The sequence below is a fragment of the Pelobates fuscus genome, chromosome 2 (assembly GCF_036172605.1).
Source record: "Pelobates fuscus isolate aPelFus1 chromosome 2, aPelFus1.pri, whole genome shotgun sequence".
In the NCBI taxonomy this organism is placed as follows: domain Eukaryota; kingdom Metazoa; phylum Chordata; class Amphibia; order Anura; family Pelobatidae; genus Pelobates; species Pelobates fuscus.
In genome coordinates this window covers 118,873,924-118,893,831 of record NC_086318.1, presented here as the reverse complement: position 1 = coordinate 118,893,831, position 19,908 = coordinate 118,873,924, and the positions used below count along the sequence as shown (strand labels likewise).

Here is a 19,908-nt window from a genome sequence, read left to right as displayed (position 1 = left end):
CATAACGTGACTGGTATCAGTTAAACACATTTCCCGGTTTTTGAATTGGCTGTGTTGCTTTCGATGAAGAACCATTGACTATCATGTGCAATCCATAGCTCAGCTCTCTTGAGGGGAAGAAGGAGAGATCGGCCCAAGTCACACATGGTGCATGCGGAGACCACACACAAAACTTGGACATAATTACTACAGACAGTCCAGAACTCTTGTTTTGGTCTGCCTGACTAACAACTCTGAGAGGCAGTTTTAGGGATGCATCGAGTTTTACAAATTGTTGCAGCTCTAAACCTCTCTCAAATTTGAAAGAATCATCCATGAACCTTTAACTTTGATATTGTGCAAAGTTATGATGGTGATTAAAGTAAGCATTTATTGGAGAGACCCCTAAAGGAGTTTTGCAAAGTTATGATGGTGATTAAAGTAAGCATTTATTGGAGAGACCCCTAAGTGAGCGTTACAAAAAGCATTGATTTCCTTTCAAAGTAACCAGATCATATGATTGTAATTTGTGTGTTTAATTATGTGGCCAATTGTGCAGGCATCGTATATGTCACACCTTATCATGTAATAACACAATGGTGTTCTGGGGATATAATATAATGTGCATCATGCAAGTAAATCAATATAACACCAAACTGTGCACACCATTAGTTTCATGGTGGCTATACAGCTTGCAACCTAAAGGCTAAATTAAAGGATCTGTGTGACCTCTGATATGACTAAATAGCCATGACTTTATTGTATTCTTTCTTTTCTTAGCAGGTTCTGGCACCCAGCAAGTGAACGTAAAAGAGACAAGGCCCAGTCTATAGAAAGCTGAATAGCACTAGCTATTGAATAAAAGACCCAACAACTTCTAAACTAGGGTTTGCATTTTGTTTCTTTTAACATCATGTTTTCTACCCTACCTCTCTATGTTGCTTCACTGCAATGGTGGTTGGATATATATTGTACAATATAAGTGAAATGGCTTCAAGGGTTTTCATTCTTTTCCATGGTGTATTGAGATAGATAAAATAAATTCATAGTTAATAAATGTTTAATGTCTCTTGCTGGAAACCACGACTGCATCATGAATCATATGAACAGGATCTACAGTATATGTGATTTTATATTTGTTTCCCATTCGTTTAATCATTTTAACGCCAATAATAATGATTTCATAATACAATATCCTTTTTTTTTGTATTAAAATTAAACACTTTAAAGATATTAGAAAATGTGGGTTCATTCAATAAGCAGTGAATTGTGGAGAATGCAATATACAAATTGTAACATTTAGGACATATTAAACCATCTAGAAAAAAAATGTGATTTTAGAAAAAAAAATAGATTTTTTTGTGTGGCAATTTTGCTATTTTGGCCTTGATTTTGCAAGTCAGTTTTCAATTCAGCACAGCAAGCTGCATCTCAGGTAGACGAGCACATGAGCAATGTTTTGATGTGCAATCCAATAACCACTGATCTGATATATATTGAGTTAAAATATAATAATACACTGTTTATGGTGAAGGTCCATATATTAGTTTCCAATGGGTTTGTTTAAGTAAGAAAAATCTTGTTAATGTTTTGTACACATATGACTGATTGCATGCCATAAATCTGTGCAATAAATGGTAATATAACTTACTTGACTCTGAATAGTAAAAAAAAAAAAAGTAACACGTTACTTTGAAAATAGAATAGTCTTATTGATGCAAAATGAATGTATTGCTTTATTTATTGCATTATTTTTAAGGTAAACATACCTCTTAAAATGTATGCAATAAATAAGCAAATGCAATACCTTGTGCCAATATTTTGAAAAAAAATATATTGTTTTCCAGATCTTTCCAAAACCAGTATACTTTTAGTAGACTGTTTTTTGCAGAAAATAGACATACATTTTTTGGCTTTACAATGATTTTGTTATAGTCTCACATTTACTCTGTCGAAATGACCCTTTGTGTGCTGTAATATATTCATATAGTGTTGAATCCCTCCTAGCAATGGATGACCTTGAATTGTATTACTTTACAGCAATGCAAAAATAAGTAACAATAGTTAAACAGGTAGCTTAAGAGACGTCCTTTGGACTTATGTATGAATATAAAAATGTATGTATTTGCAATATTTAACAAAAAAAAATAGTAGTTTATAATTATAAGATAATAAGTGATTAATATGTCAAATCAGTTAAAAGGTCCTTTTCTATATCGTAAATGCCTAGAATGAACCCATCTCTGCCCTCTCTAGCATGCAGTGTACAATTGTTCTATGACAATCCCCTCTCAATGCTTGATAATAGTCATTTTTAGCTTTGTGATTTAACTGCACAACATGAATGGATATGGCAGGTTTTAGAATATAATCATATAGAGGTCATTTGCCTTCTGTAATTTTACAGACTGCATGGTTCTGGAAAAGACCAAAGCTGTAGCTGCCCTTGCATAGGGTCTCTGCCATATGGCTTTATATGATGCTAAGAGCCTGCAGGAGATTGGATCAGGCACAAATCACATTTTACTGCTAGCCTCTGCATAGAGCTTTTCAACTTTGGCATCCTATCAAAAAGAAGCACAAATCAGCACCTACTGTGGAGAGGTAGGAGAAGAAGCTCAGTAGAAGTCACTATTGGGAACTTAGTACAGCAAACACTGCAGCCTTGGAAATGGAAGCATTTTAAATTGTAGTGTCCTTGGGTATGTAATTGTAAGGTAACTGTACATAGCTATTGCTATGTATGAAAATATGGCATCCAATCATCAAATAAAGGTATACAAACAAACAAATATATATATATATATATATATATATATATATATATATATATATATATATATATATATATATATATATATATATATATCTATATCTATATCTATATCTATATATATATCTATATATATATCTATATATATCTATATATATCTATATATATATATATATATATATATAGATATATATATATAAATGTGTGTGTGTGTGTCTAACATTGTACATATATAATCTTATTACACAGCATCATGCACACTAGAAAGACAAACAGACAGACAGCATAATGGTATACTGATCACAGTTAATGCAACATGTACTTGTTCAAGTACTTGAATAAATCTGGATGTTGGCGTAATTAAGTCATAGTAAATATTTTAAAGTGAGTAAAAACACACTGATTGAGAAAGACAATGCAATACTTCCAATAATAATAATTCCAATACTTCCATCATACTTACGGGATGTATGCCTATTTCAGATGCATTTTATAATTAATATTATTATACTATTCAAAATGTGGGTGGGTGGGGGGATTCTGTTTATATGCTGTGTAAGTTCAGAGATATGTTCAAGCAGAGCATGAACATAAAGGTTGTCTCAGGGTGATGGGATCTTGTCAACAAACCATTTGCTGGATACTGCCATTGCTTTCTTTTTGTTGTTGTTCTGTTATACAGTTTCTATGCAATCTTAAATAGAATTGATCATGTTGTTTATTAATTAAGAGACCATGCACACACAGACACACACTCCTACCAAATTGTAGGTAATCTTGGGCTATGTTACAAAAATGTTAAAAATACAGAATTCTAAATCAGATATTTGGTTTGCAATTGGAGATTGTTAAAGCAGTCATATTTTTGTTCCCCCTTAACTGAGTAGGTTTATACATTCTTTGCTAAACCAAGCCCACTAGTCCATGACAAATCCCATTTCTTATTTTATACCACATTGCATGTTAATGCCTTTAGTGAGTCACTGAAAATAACTCTACAGGAATAGTTTCAGAATTTCCAATACAAAACAACTATTTAAAATGTTTTGTAATGCTTATGCTATAACACTTAGTAAGTTGATAATTCTAGAATAAGTTATGCTTAAGAAAATCAATGTCCAAGCATTCTATTTTTCCATCCCCAATATAATTACCTTCTCTCTGTTGTCTGTAGTAGTTAGGATAAAGCTGACACCATTTCTCTTTGCATGATTCAATCACATTGTATCTTCTGTCACAGTCGCAGAACAATGGAAAGGGTTCGCTTTCAAATGTCACGTTTGAAAGAAATGTACCAATGTTGTTCCCTTGTGTTTTCAAGTCTAGTCACAGAGGGAATCTTCTATTTAAATAATAGACAATCTTCTCAATACATCTAGCACAATATAGGCGTGTGTCATAAGTAAAATTATAATAAAAAATATATATGTTGTAGGTGTGTGTGTCTGTATCCATAAATGATATGTGCTTGTTGTGTGTGTGTGTTTTGTGTATATCCATCTAGTAAGTGGTGTGCTACAGTAGTATTGTTGTGCATATTGCAAATAGACTCTAAAAGAGTGAAGAAGTTAAAATAAAGTCGACTGATGAGCACACAGTTTGCTGCGGTCATGATCAAGAATATTTAATAATTTATTTTTCTTATTATTTTATTTTTTAAAGAAAAACATGCAGTCGACAGACACTATCATATTGAGTGTCTTTCATAATTTTAGGAGGAAATAAAGTGCTGGAGTTCTGGTTTTATGGTTTATTGGTTTGGTTTTAAAGATAAAATGTGCTGCAGTTAAAATTGACAGCCTGAGCTTCACTTCTACTTTGTATGGAAAGTGTCTGGTGCATCTTCTATTTCCAGGGTCTAGTTAAAGCTGTACATAATATGTATTATGAAACAGCGATGATCACCCGGGATACCCCACACACCCACAAAAATGCTTGGGCTTCCCAGTGTATGCTCACGTCATAAGCCCAAACGCTCCCCCTCTCCTTTGATCTGTTCCTCTTCTTCCAGCTTGTTTTCATGATGCCAAGTGGAGAAAAGATTGATCTGGACACAAACTGAAAGATTGGCGAGAACGAATAAACTGAAAAAGGAAAGATAATAAGCAGTAAAATAATATAGCAAATTGGATTTTTAGATATGATGTAACCCTTCCTAGCAACAATAGAGGGGCAGGAGAGAAAGTGAGGAATCGAAACGAGACAGGTGAAGACAGGGAGACAGAGAGAGAGAAACGGTGTGAAGATTCTTGACTATGATCGAGTCTCCCAATTATCTGCTGTCATCTAGGGAGGAGAGAATTAGGAAGAAAAAAGAAAAGACCACAAATAGGTAGAGCTAGAGAAGAGGATGAAAGAGAATAAACAGGATGTCGACAATCGAAGCAGTAGTGTGAAGATTGTTGGATTTGTGTCAAATTTCCAATGATCTGTTGCCTACGACTAGGGGGGAGGAGGAGGATAGAGGGGTGAGGAAAAGAAAGTGGGAGAGGGGGGAAGACGAAAGAGAGGGCTAGTGAGTAAGACCTCAGCAGGCAGTGTTGGACAGAGAGGCTGCAGATTCCTCTCTGGCTCCATTGAGCATACTGAGTGGCAGATCTGCATGTTGAAGCAGCCCTTTGAAAACACAGAAGCAGCTCACAGCACACTGCACATTGTATATTCCCAGCACGTCCCTAGCTCATTTTTTTTTTTTTGCTTTTTGCCTCAGCCTCAGTAGAAGCAGATAGGAAAAGAAAGACAGAGAGGGAGAACCAGCAATCCTTAAACTCAGCCTTTTTTCCCCCCGGATGTACTATATATTCTCCTGCAAACTGGTAAGTAAATATTTCCATCGGATCTCTATGCACTTTCAGGGATGATATTTGTCAAGGGCATTAAATTAGATAGAAGTTGCCGATATATATATATATTTTCAAATGACACTGCTGCTGCAACATAAACCCCAGCCTTTATTCCTCTCATCATTATTTCAGGCAATGATTTTCTTCTTTTGGCATGTAAGGCTTATTCAGTGTCTTTTCTACTGCTGATATGTAATTTGCAAGGACAAGCTTTGAAAAATGTTAATAGAATAGATTTTGTTTGTTTTTGTGCATCATTATAACCTTTCTGCTAGGGGAATACTGAGAATGCAGTAATATGAAAGTCCCTTAATAATATCCCTGGTATATCTACTACATCTATATGCATCAGTGTTTTGCATGTTTTTTTGTGTTGGTTTTTATTTTATTTTTTAACATCGTCAGTAGAACTATAATATTATGTTCATGGCATTAATACGGTTGGGGATGCCCTTTGTTCAGCAATATTTTTTTAATGAGAAAGAAGAATATATATTTTTCTCACTTGGGGACTTTGTAAATGTTATTGTATAGGTATTTTTCTCAGTGAACAGCTTTGAGATGCTTTCACTGGATGTCTGAGGTCTATCTGCCTCACTCCCAGTGCAAGCCAGGCAGAGCATTTAAATCACGGATCATCCCAGACTCAGCAGCATATAACTGTTAGCTTCCCTACAGATCTGGAGATCATATGGGCATGTGGTGTGGGTAGATTAATCAGCTGCAAATTCTTTAATCTATTTGTGGGTATTTAGGGTATGAAAGCTGCAGTATTAATTACTTAGTGTGCTTGGAAACTGCAAATCCATTAAATATTATGACCACACAGACAGCTTTACGGGAAATATAAATCAAGGAATTGTTATTATCTAGCAAACTCTTATGGAAAAAAATGTGATCTTCATTATAGCTAACCTTTTTGCTTTCCTGTTTTTTTCTCCTAATTATATGAATGTGGTTGAACCGGTATGATTAGACGTTATAGAATATGCTGATTTTATTTCTTCCATCATTACTGCTGTCTGTGACAAGTGGAAAAGGTAAGATTTGAGATTATGATATTCAGTTTTGTATGCTCTCTTGTGTGAATGCTCAATATGTATGTTAAAATGATGTGTGTAGGGAGGGTAGCTTATCAAGTGCCAATTATGTAATACAGTACAATAAAGCAAGCAGACATGCTAGATTGCAGATTTGCATATTAGAACATTTATTTGAAACTGTTAATGCTAACGGTGGTCATATGAAGAGTCATTTTCCCATACTAAGTCGCTTTTATCTACCCTATAGCTTGTTAAATAACCCTTTGAGTGCAAGCTGGTTTAGTTGTGCATCATATTGCAGTTCTAAGTTCGCCCCCTCAATCACGTACAAAGAGTTAAATGTATGCAATGGGAGCAGAATACCAAGTCTGTGTAATTTGTATTTATTTTTCAGCTTTGCTAATTAATCAGCAATGAAACCATCTCCAAGAGAAACTCGTCTTAAAGGACGGATGTTGTGGCTAATTCTTCTAAGCACAATTGCTCTTGCATGGACGACACCAATTCCTTTGCTTGAGGATTCAGAGGAAATAGATGAGCCTTGCTTTGATCCTTGCTACTGTGAAGTAAAGGAAAGTCTTTTCCACATTTATTGTGACAATAAAGGATTTACAAATATTAGCCAGATTGCTGAATCCTGGACAAGACCTTTCAAACTGTACCTTCAAAGAAATTCAATGAGAAGATTGTACACCAACAGTTTTCTTCACTTAAACAATGCTGTGTCTATTAATCTTGGGAACAATGCTTTGCAGGACATTCAGGCAGGAGCCTTTAATGGTATGAAAGTTTTGAAGAGGTTATATTTGCATGAGAACAAATTGGACATTTTTAGAAATGACACATTTATGGGGTTAGAGAGCTTGGAATATCTGCAAGCTGATTATAATGTCATTAAGAGGATCGAGAGTGGGGCCTTCAGAAATTTAAATAAATTGAGAGTTTTAATCTTAAATGATAACCATATTCCTTTGCTTCCAACCAATTTATTCAAGTCAGTGTCTTTAACACACTTGGACTTGCGTGGAAACCGATTAAAGGTCCTTTCTTACAGAGGCATGTTGGACCATATTGGAAGGAGCATTATGGAGATCCAGCTAGCTGAAAATCCCTGGAACTGCACCTGTGAGATTGTCCAGTTGAAGAGCTGGCTGGAACGTATACCATATACTGTCCTGGTGGGAGATATAACGTGTGAAAGCCCCTTTCACTTTCATGGCAAGGATCTAAGGGATATAAAACGTAGTAAGCTCTGTCCCTTATTGTCTGAAAGTGAAGTGGAAGCAAGCTTGGGGATACCCCAGTTACCATCCAGTAAAGAAAACACATGGCCCACTAAACCGTCATCAATGTTATCCTCATTTCATGTTACTGCTTCCTCTGTGGAATACAAGACAGCCAATAAACAACCAACAACCACCAGACAGCCTAGAGTCCCAAAGCCACCACCCACACCCAGAGGCCTTTACCCAGGCCCAAACCAACCTCCAATAGCTGGATACCAGACAAGGCCACCTATTCCGATTATATGCCCCACTGGATGTTCCTGTAGTTTGCATATCAATGACTTGGGATTGACTGTAAATTGCAAGGAAAGAGGGTTCCATAACATTTCAGAACTTCTTCCTAGACCACTCAATGCCAAGAAACTGTATTTGAGTGGAAATGTAATACAAAAAATCTATAGATCTGACTTTTGGAATTTTTCTTCTTTGGATTTATTGCACCTTGGAAACAACCGTATATCATATGTACAGGACGGAGCTTTCATCAGTCTACCAGGTTTAAAAAGTTTGTATATGAATGGGAATGATATTGAAAGATTGACACCTGGCATGTTTAGAGGCTTGCAGAGTTTGCATTATTTGTATTTTGAGTACAATGTGATAAGGGAAATACAACCTGCCGCTTTCAGTCTGATGCCAAATTTGAAATTACTGTTTCTCAATGACAATTTGCTGAGAACACTTCCCACTGATGCTTTTGCGGGCACATCTTTGGCCAGACTCAACCTGAGAAACAACCATTTTCTATACCTTCCTGTGACGGGAGTATTGGAGCACCTTAATGCCATTGTGCAGGTAGATCTCAATCAGAATCCGTGGGATTGCTCCTGCGATATTATTCCTCTAAAGCATTGGATAGACACTATTAGCTCTGTCATTGTAGTGGGGGAGGTCTTGTGTGCAAGCCCAGAGAACCTGACAAATAAGGATCTAAAATCAATTGAAATAGGTGTGTTGTGTCCAGAACTGCTGCATGCTACTGCCGCCTCACCTGCTCTGCCTGGTAATATGGTGCCCACAAGTTCCTCAGTATTTGAGTTTACCACACCAGGGGGTGCCATTCCACTTTCTGTTCTGATCCTGAGTCTTTTAATCCTGTTTTTCTCTGCTGTTTTTGTGGCTGCAGGCCTTTTTGCTTTCGTGCTGAGAAGACGTAAGAAACATCCTTTCAGAAAGAGACAAGAGGTGGATTTGACTGGCATTCAGATGCAATGCAGAATCTTTGAGGACAGACCAAACAACTCCCCAGAGAAGGCCCCTGGCCATGTTTATGATTACATCCCACATCCAGTAACCCAGATGTGCAACAATCCTATCTACAAACCCAGAGAGGAAGAAATGGGTGAGGAATTTTCAGAGACAAAGGAAAACAACACTAATTATAGGACCTTAATAGAAAAAGAAAAAGAGTGGACCATGGCAGTGTCAAACTCTCAGCTAAACACAATAGTTACTGTAAACCAGTCTGGGGAAGTACCAAGTTTTCATGAAAATGGAATGATATTTCCTGGTGTGATGGATCGAGAAAGGCCTGCTCCAACAGTGGGGTTTGTGGACTGCTTGTACGGCACAGTGCCCAAATTAAAGGAACTGCACGTACACCCTCCTGGCATGCAATACCCTGACTTACAACAGGATGCCAGACTAAAAGAAACCCTTCTTTTCTCTGCTGGAAAAGGGTTCTCAGACCAAACCCAAAGTGAATACCTTGAGTTAAGGGCCAAACTCCAAACTAAGCCAGATTACCTCGAAGTCCTGGAAAAAAACACTTATAGATTCTAATATAGCATCATTTCATAGTGCCCAAAAACGCATGATTCAAGATTATACCGTTTTGCTCCCCAAATTGTTTTGGAGGAAAGGGCCATACTCTAAATTTAATTAATCAAAGTGCCTTCGCAGACTTTTGCCAGCAATGTTATCAATCATTATTTTTTATATAGGAATCTAAGAAACTTGACTGTGCCATGTAAGGTATGGGGGTATTTGTACTGATCCTAATAACTAATTCCACGTGTCCTTTCTTGGCAGTAACTTAAATCTTTTCACTTGGGGGGAATAGAACGGCATTGTGGCTTCCTTATAAAAAGCAACGCCCATGGCACAGTTCCTGTATATTGATGCAGTTTGCTGCATGTCTAAAAACTGCAGGGGAGGGTAATGCTCGAATGTTCTCACCCAAAACATTTATGATCCATCCATTTTTGTTTCTACAATACAACCAACAAAACCCTGGAGTTACTGCAATGCTTTATTGTTCAATGTTTATTTGATTTACCCCATGTTTCAATGCAGAAAAGCAATCAATGTTCACAAGACAGCTAGGGATCAACATCTTTGTGAAATCATGATGACGCCAAGATTTTCTGCAGTTCACTGCACTTTCTTTAGAAATGCTACTGGGTATGTATCACTAACAGCTTTGTAGGAAGCACTTTTAATGTCTTCTTCAAACCCCCCTTCCTTAGTCCTCAGCCTACCCCCATACACAAAGATTTTACAAAATGTGCATATATTTATTCTGTAACTTCAGTGAATATTAATTGTAAAGGTAATGTTTAATCAATGTATAGTGAATATGCGTCTGGTATAGCTTTCCTAATAAAATAATTTAAAATGATACATACATATACAAATATATATATAAATATCTATATATACAAAAAAAAAGAAAAGGCTCGATGATGAATTTTAGCTATGCCAAGCCTATTACCCACCAATAGTATTGAGCAACACTGAAAACACATTTGTTGAAATCAGTTCAACATGTAGACACAAAACAAAATGTTATGAATCCTCTTGAGATATGTTGGTGCTGAGATATATATATATATTTTTTTTTGTATTTTGGGGAAACAGCAGCACTTTTTAGATTTTGTAAGCTCCCAAGTAGTGAAGAGTTAATAATGTGATAGACCTTTACGTATTGCTCTGAATGATATTTTAAGCAAAATTCAAATATTTTATAATTTACAAAGCCCAGTACAACAGTACATTTGTTTAAACCCAGGAAAAACAAATGCTTTCATGCAATCCCTTAATTTAATTATTGAGAGACACTACCTCACATGGTGGCCTAATAAAGAAAAGCTGCAAAAAATATTAGAAAATACATCATTGGTAGTGTTCTTTCCTGTGCATATTAAATATATTATTCTTATACAACCTATATTATAGAAGAGAAAGAGGATAAATATAAATATATAAGACAAAACCTAGATGATCCCAAAGAAAATCTGATTCAAAGCTTCAAAGTTTGAAGGTGTATGTTGTATGTGGCTATATTAATACAAGTGAACAGCAGGGGGAGCTTCAGACTAAAAATTGTACCTTCCGCACCTGATTTCCAGCTTAAGAGCTCTGTGTTCACCACTACTGCAGCCATCCATACTTCTTTTTCCCTCTGCTTAATTCTCTGTTTAATATAAGTCCCTAATTAAATCATTACTGTACATTGAATGTAAACCATCAGACGTCACTAATGCCTTACATCAATACAGAGAAACTTAACACCGAATGTTTAAAGGAATAAAATAAATTGTTCATGTTTTTACTTGCTGCAACCTCATATTCCCTTCAAATTATGTATTATATTACACAAAAATATTTATATATTTTGTGTGAAGCTATAATCACATTATGATTCGTACATACATGTATGTGCATATCATATTGTGCAGCTGTATTTTCCTGTTTTGCTTAAAATCCTACATTTTAGTTATTTTTCATAGTATTCAAGTATTCAGTTGTTGTTTTTTTAACCTTTTATGCACCTTTTTGTGTACATAGACAAGATCTCTTCGAAATTAAGATCTTTTACATGAATTTGCTATTGAAACAAGCAATGATAAGCAGTGGAGATCTTAAAGCAACAACCACATCCCAAAATGGAACAATACTTTAATTCAATATAAGGGAATTTATTGCTGCTGTTATTTTTTTATTTTTTATTTTTTCAAGTATATATTGAAGAACATATAATTTCCCTTAAGCGAAGTTCCTGCTATTTGATCCTAATTGCCATAACCTTTGAATATAATAGCAGTCCAAAGGCTAGATTAATTTTATTGGCGTCACAGTCATTCATTATGTTCTAGAAATTTAATATTCACTGTATAGTGTTTATGACTGCATTCAACACTGATATAAATAGATAGCATGCGCTTTTAAAAAAAATCAAAGTGCAAGGTCAGATGCTCCTGATTATAATATAAATTCATGAATTTCATGCATGCATTACATCAATGCATTTATTTTACAAATAACAAGTTTAAGTGCAATCCCTAGTGTTCCTGGTGCTGTACACAACAAGCAGAGTGCTCATTTTCCATATCAAGGTATAATGCAAACATTATTATGTTTATATATTTTATTTAAAAAGCAAAAACAAAATAGAATGCAAGAAAGTATTTACTTCTATAAAAGTACACCCCTGGTTGGTGAGAAATTCTATTTATTAAGTGGATATACATTTATTCTTTGAGAATGGAAATTTTGTATTAAAGGAGATATGTTTTGGCTTAAACGTTGTTTTATTTTACTGTGTAGGGAGATTATTCTTTGTGCACATGTAATGAATTAATCTATTTTTTCATCTGTAGCTTTATGTAGAGGGTCTTAAAATATTTTATTTGTGCGTAATTAATGTGCAAAATTTTTGGTTTGGTGTGATTGTATGTTGTGTTGACAGACAGAGGAATTTTTGTCTGTTTAATCTCAATTATGAAGGGTTTTCTAAAAAAAAATACAGAAAGTAATAAATCAATAATGAATGCACAAGCCTTACCTTTATAAATGATATGACTGGCAGTGGTCATGATAAATTATAATTTTACTGCTGAACTTTGGCATTATATTGCACAAATACTGACATGTAGATTAATATGTCGTAGAAGATATTTCCCAATACACTTATTGAAATTGTTCAATCATAGATTTTTTTTTTTTTGCTTGTTTAATTCAACTTGTTTAACTCGATATATTGTAATATTTGGCTTACCCTAATTATCTGCATCTCACAGATGGTTTTCCCGCATCACTAGATTGTACCTAATAATAAACATAAAAGAAAATTGGTGTCTGAACAAGTTCGGTAACTCAACTCTCTCAGTAATGTATTTCAGATTTGCAAAACTTTTCACAATTCCAAGCCTTTCACATACACACAAGAACTTAAAGGATAAGGTGGACGGATTTTCAATAAAAAAGGGGAGTGGGCGACAAGACAGACAAACAGACAAATGGACATACAAACTTACCAGGGCTCCATTAAAGTCAATGTCATCCGGTGTAGTGCCTTTTTGATTTTATTTCATATTCATAAGCATCCATCTAAAATTAGGGAAATTAGTATTTTCCATGATATTCTCAAAAATAGTTGAGTAATACAAATACGGGTTTTATTTAAAATTCTGGAATGATGTAACCCAGTCAGATTTTAAGAAGTAATTCTTACATGCATTGAACACAACAGATAATTCCAACAATTGAATCACTTCCCAGGGCTTTTCCATGGATTTGATGTCATTGGTATTAAAAATGGTTATTGTTTACACTCATCCCATTCTTTTCAATGGGATTGTTGCCACGTACTATGCAGCATTGTACATTGATTTTCCTGTGAAAGCAAATAATTAAATCTAAATGTAAGTATGCATATATATGAATATCTAATGCTAAGTTTAAACCAAGGGCAATTTAGTAATTATGTTTTAATAATTACTGTTGCCTTTAAAGATGACACAGTAGCATGGTTATCAATAATAGTCTACATTTCATGCAGTTGGATCAGTTCTTGACTACTGTATGTATTGCACTTGGTGTTCTGAGAAAGAAAAAGCAACGGTAAATATACCTCATTGTCCTCGAATGAACTGATCTGTCTGATTGTTATCCTTATATATATATATATATATATATATATATATATATATATATAATTCCATATCATTGGCAAATATGTATTTCTCTGTTTCTAGAATTTACTATTATTTACATTTTCATTGAAAATCCAGGGAGTTATGAAATTAAAAATTGATGGTATTGATTGTTAATTCAGTACAACATGAATGCCTGAGTAGGGTAAGGCTATGGTTGTCTTATTATTGGAAAAAATCTATTTATGAAATGCTTGGACACGTATGATTTTGATCTGTTTTTGTAACATTTTTACATAATAATAATCAAGGATTATTCTTTAAAGAGTTGGGGTAAGCTGAGAACTGAGGTAGAGTGTTTTAGAATAGCTTGGAAAAACACCTGAATCTCTGTTGAATTTGGCAATTTTTTGATTCTCAACTCCCAATTTACTGAATAGAATCGCTGCATAAAAAAAAAAAAAGAAACAAAACATGTTTTCTATTTATCAACAAATTATTAGAGAATTTGTACATCATTAATTGTGTCTGTGTCTATTCGTTTTTAGCATCATGGGATTAGTGATTTGTTTTTGAATTTCGAAAATGGCATGGGATTTTTATATGTGTCTGCAAGTTCATTTTAATGGAATTCAGCTGTGCTTTATATTCCTTATTGTTCTTCTTATTATTATTAATATTATTATTATTATTATTATTATTACATGAACAAGAGCAGGTTTGCTTTTCCTTCTGAATGTATTATGTATGTCCATATGAATCCTACAACCATGTAATTTGAAGAACCATGTGAACAAAGAAGTACTATTAGAAACCAACCCTATTAGTAAGATATTCCTAAATTAAGTATTTATTATATAAATTTGCTGAATGTATCTAAGTGTGATGTCTGTTTACTAAACACTGATTTGTGGGGGAACAGAGTTGAAATATTAACAAATCTGTATACGTTTGTGAATTTTAGTTCAGTGTTACTGGCCTAGTTTTCATCAGAGAATTAAACAAATGGACTATTTATCAATTAGAACTGATGTTATATGTAAGTAACTTTTAAGAACCATATGGGTCACAAAGACATTTAGCTTATTTTGGCAAGTATAACCACCATGCAAATTTAGTGGAACCCAATCAATATTTAAAATATGTTATTTTAAAGTTGACTTGGTTGGTGTGATGACTGGAATTTCCCACACTGCCTGAATTATATCTGAAAACCCTGTGCTAAGCAAAATCAGTTATAAGTATCCTTTCATTTGCTTAACCCAGATAACTAGCACAACCAACTAGACATGCAAAACACCCTTTCCATTTACTCATGCAACATTGGGTGAAAATGAAAGGCGATGTTTTACAAGCTGTAATAAGTAGTGTTGAGAACATTTTTTTATTGGTTTTAAGAGAATTATATTTTCCAGGTTTTACTTTTTCTACACATTATTTATATATATATATATATATACATATATACATTTTTTTGTTCACCAGGCATTGGTGGCCTCACAAAAAAAGAAAGAATATGAGGAACATGGCGAAACTCCAGAAAAAAAATCCATAACAAAAACCAAAATAACAGTACTCACTATGCAGCATAAAGCCCCCCTACTGTTGCTCAGGCAGTACATATAGACCCACAAAACAAAATAGAAAAAAATAGAGACTGCACAAACAGTTACTGTGTGCACAAAACAGAGTGCAACTACCATTTATTTGTAGGACAAACAAACATTTTGGGGTAATCCCTTTGTCAATTCATCATATCCCCCCTCTAAAAAATTACCTGTTTAAATACAAAGTTGATAATTGATAAGTCCAAAGCCACACCCCTCTCTCGGCCCAAAGTGAAGAAATTGAGTCCTCCTCAATTTAATTGACCATTCTTTCCAAATGTTACATATTTTCTTAAAACAAGAGACCATATTGCTCTTTATTCTTTCCTTTCCTTTCATTGTATTGTATTGATTGATTGACTGTGACGTCCAAGAGAGTTTCCACAGAAGCACATAGCTCTGTTTCATGTTGAATAAAGCTTTTGAAGTGTAACATAGGTTGTTTGTGATTAATATTTATGCTTTATATGTAAGGATATTAACCACATAATACCTAGTACCAGGTAGCAGTGAATGGAGATCAGAGAAAGATTTGTGATTGCAGATTTTTTTTTCAACTGTGTACTTGCAGAAAAACTTGTTATTGCCAATGTTTATTTTCCAGTCCAAGATGGATTTAGAAAATTGAGACCAATTAGTCTCAAAATAATCCAGCCACACAAATAAGTGACCCTTTAATAGATTTAAATATCACGTGTGGATCACTTTATATAAAATGCTATAATTTTGCTTTATCATCAATGTATTACTGTGATATCTTTTATTTTTCATTTTGTTTTAGGTAGTTTGTCCTTTTCATACTAATTTGATAATTATTCAACACTTAAAATAGATATGAAATGCAAATTCAAATAAAGACATAAATCTCAAGGACCTGTGTTTTATGGCAACAAGTAACGTACGATCTTTTAAAATGAGAACAAAATGAGATTAGGTACAAATAGCACAGAAAGTCAAATATTCATTTTACAACAAACAGAAGTAGTGTAAACTCAATAAAGTTTTACAAATACATTTCTAATGGAGATGTGTCAATATCGGAACTTGTTTTTGGAAAGTAAAATTCTCAAACTGTAAGCACAAAATATTAGAGGAACACTTCAAGCCCTCGTTGTAGAGGTTATGTTGCCAGACACATATCCTGGTACCCCCTTTGCCTATTGTTTTAGAATAGTTTGACTTCTTGCCTAATGGCCACTGAGTCCTGTTCCCTGCCCCCACTACTGATAATAGAGGGCTAGAAGCTCTCTCTCTGACTCTCTGAGCTAATCAATCAGTTGATGCACTCAACCAATGACCTAGCCCTTGATTGCAGGGCTCAGCTCAGTAGAACTAATGGAAGCTCCTGTTTCTAAAATGACTTAACTACTCGTAATGTGGGCTGCCATGGCACTCCTTGCACCATAACCACTACAGCAAACTGCAGTGGCTACAGTGCTTGGAGTATCCCTTTAAATACATTATTCTAAATATGCTGCCTGTATAAAAACAGGGCACCGTAATTGGAATTAAATATACCATGTAATTGCAGTGTTAAATTTTTCCCACTCTTACATTTGCTGGGCACCTTCATATTTGTACTGTCGTTAAATAATATGTGTACTTTGTGCTGCTAGTTTATGTATTTGTCTTGATAATGTACAGGCAATGTACAAAAAGCAGATTTCTCAAGTGGAGATAGGCTGAACATGTGAATAATGTAATGTAAATATATGTAATAAACTTTTTTGTTCTTGGTTTGATTTTTAAATTGGAATTAAAAAACAAATATCTAATTTTTATATGGTACTAAACTGGTGTCTGATTTCTGCTGCCTATGTATACAATGTGATTAGAATGGCTGTATACATACCTTTACTACTCAGTTCTTTTAGAGAGGTATGGTATTTGTTTGGTATGTTGATTGTTGTTCAGGGTAGCTAATCATTTAATTATGTAACTGTACACAATTGTATTTTTTTTTAATTATTCATTCAACATTTACAGAATTCTTGATGGCAAAAAGTGTAAATATTATACAGCATGCTTATCTTTTAATATTCCACATAGCATAGAATTAGACTTTTTTTTTAACTTACATATGGACTATAAGGAATCTGATGGCATTATAGAAGGAATTTCAAACAGCTATTACAGATTAGGAATGTGATATCGATACTTAAATTGTTGAAAAAGTAGTTACTACTTTTTTGACTGATCAAATGATGTCAACCTACAATTATGTAATGCAATGGCACGTTTAAAAACTAAGCATTTAATTTTATATTTAGCATTATTAATAATTCTAATAAGCGAGTACAGCACTGACTAAGGGTTTAAATGGGTTACTCTTTGCCCCAAATCAGACATTTTCTAAATCTCTAGACAGAAATGATTGAAGCAAGCAACACATGCTAGTGAAATAGAAAGGGTGTATTTGGAAGCAGACAGTCCCTATAAAATTACAACATTCTGACTATTAAAATGCCTTAATATAAAAAGCATTGGATAAATTTGATAAATTATGTAAATAAATACATTGGATAACTTATGCAAATATATGTTATAACAAGACAGCATTTAAAAAAAAAAAAACTATATTAAAATTAAATGCCTCACTCATTTAATTAACACAGGGCTGAGTAAAGCTACAAATGCAAAATAAGCAAACCATCATATGCTGGCATAAGGTTTATAGGGACACAATTGTAAGGGTTGTGGATGTGGTCCTTAAGGAGTTGTGGATGTGGTCCTTAAGGAGTCAAAGTTTTCTGATAGCTGAAACATTGCAATTTAAAACTTTCCTTTTTAATCAGGTTATGTTGCCTATGTCCATCGTTTTTCTGATACGTTCTGAGGTACTTGTGATTCCTTTCTCAGTGTAGAACTGCCAATAAATAAAGGCTTTGTCCTCCCTGAGTGCAATGGGCCATTTACTTTTAGATATTGTTTACTAACTCACTATCCAGGAAACATAATAGAACACTTTGGGGGTTGATTTAATGTCTCATTTTTAGCCCTTTGTCTTTGACAGCATCTGCTTAGTAGTCTAGTTCGGTCATCAGGCTTGATAACTGTTTTGTTCAATCAAATGATTCTCCTAGTATTGTTTATTATGCAGCCATGTGCCAATCAAAAAACTCTATGGTCTCACTGAGGAAGCAATGTCAGGAAGGTCACTGGTAGTCTGGTTTGGTGATTATAATGGTCCTTTAAGAGTGTAGATTTGTGTGTGTGTCCTGGAAACTGGGTATATTAAAATTAGTTTTGCACTAATTAACTCGTAATAATATAATGGCACTTGAATGGCATACATAAAATTCAATAGTGATAAAAATGTTTGATTTTCATAGTACATATAACTCATATATAATTTTAGTTGTGTATAAACATGTATGTATGTATGTATGCATGTATGTGTATATATATATATATATATATATATATATATATATATATATATATATATATATATATATATATATATATATATGTATGTGCATATATATACATACACATACTATATTTATATATTTACTTATTATATAAGTAACATATATTTTAAAATTGCTACTTTAAATGGATTCTATGTAAATAATTTTATCAAATTGCTTTAAAGGAGGTTCACCCGGCATAAGTAGTCAAGCTGGATACAGTTTATGTAACAGAGGTCTCCATAATTCAATCTGAGGATGTTGCTGTGACATTGATATAAGATAGCATCTTCAATCACTTGCATAATGTCATCAGAAAGATATATGTATTAAATCAAATCTAACTGAACTTGTTGTTTTTCATTCTTTTTTTTTATATGATGTGCTTTACAATTTAAAATCCATTTATTATGAATATATCAATTTGCTTTGGAAGGAATTTTATCCTATACATTTTTATTATTAGTTCACCTACGTACAGCATATATAGTATTATTCAAGATAAATAAAGACACGCTCTTTCCTGTTAAATGTCAAATTATTTTTTTGGCAGAATATAAGATGATTAATTCAATAGGTAATTTCTATGTTTTATGGGTGGAGGCAGAACTTTTTATTGCATTGACATGTGGACTAGACTATAATTATTATAAGTATTTATATGGCACCTATATATTCTGCAGGGCTTTACAATTTGTACAATGGGGATATTTGAAAGCGAAAAAAAGCCCTGCTCAAATGAGCGTACAATCTATGAGGGTTTGAGGTTGATCTTGAAAAGCTCTATATTAACGTAGGGTTTTAAATAATAATACTATGCAGCAGATATAATATCATTGTATATCAGTATCTAGATTTTATTTGAACTATAAAGCTTACTTAGTTCATGGACTGGTGGAAAGTCCATATTTTTATACAGTGCTTCATTGTTATTGTGTTTGTTCTTTAGGGAATAATGAGGGTTTTGTTTTTTATTTCACTGGCTACAAACCAAGTTCTATTGAATTGAACTAGATTTATCAAATGTCAAACTTGGTTAATGGGATTTCTGTTCATGATTGACTATAGTCCCGGGTCGTTCATTACAG

General features: G+C 33.8%; 1 protein-coding gene across 2 annotated transcripts in view; it reads left to right on the top strand.

The window, feature by feature from the left end:
• The first annotated feature begins 5,193 nt into the window (after positions 1–5,193).
• Positions 5,194–19,908, top strand: part of SLITRK3 (SLIT and NTRK like family member 3) — a 29,467-nt gene continuing 14,752 nt past the window's right edge. The window contains exons 1-3 of one of the 2 annotated variants that reach the window (XR_010086591.1): positions 5,194–5,568; positions 6,572–6,635; positions 7,033–10,327. Coding sequence is in view for 1 of the 2 variants with exons in the window: in XM_063442611.1 (XP_063298681.1) it covers positions 7,052–9,706 (2,655 nt within the window). In the remaining variant the exon portion in view is untranslated. Of the gene's footprint in view, positions 5,569–6,571; positions 6,636–7,032; positions 10,537–19,908 lie in introns of those variants that run through there. The other variant, XM_063442611.1, reaches the window with a different exon arrangement.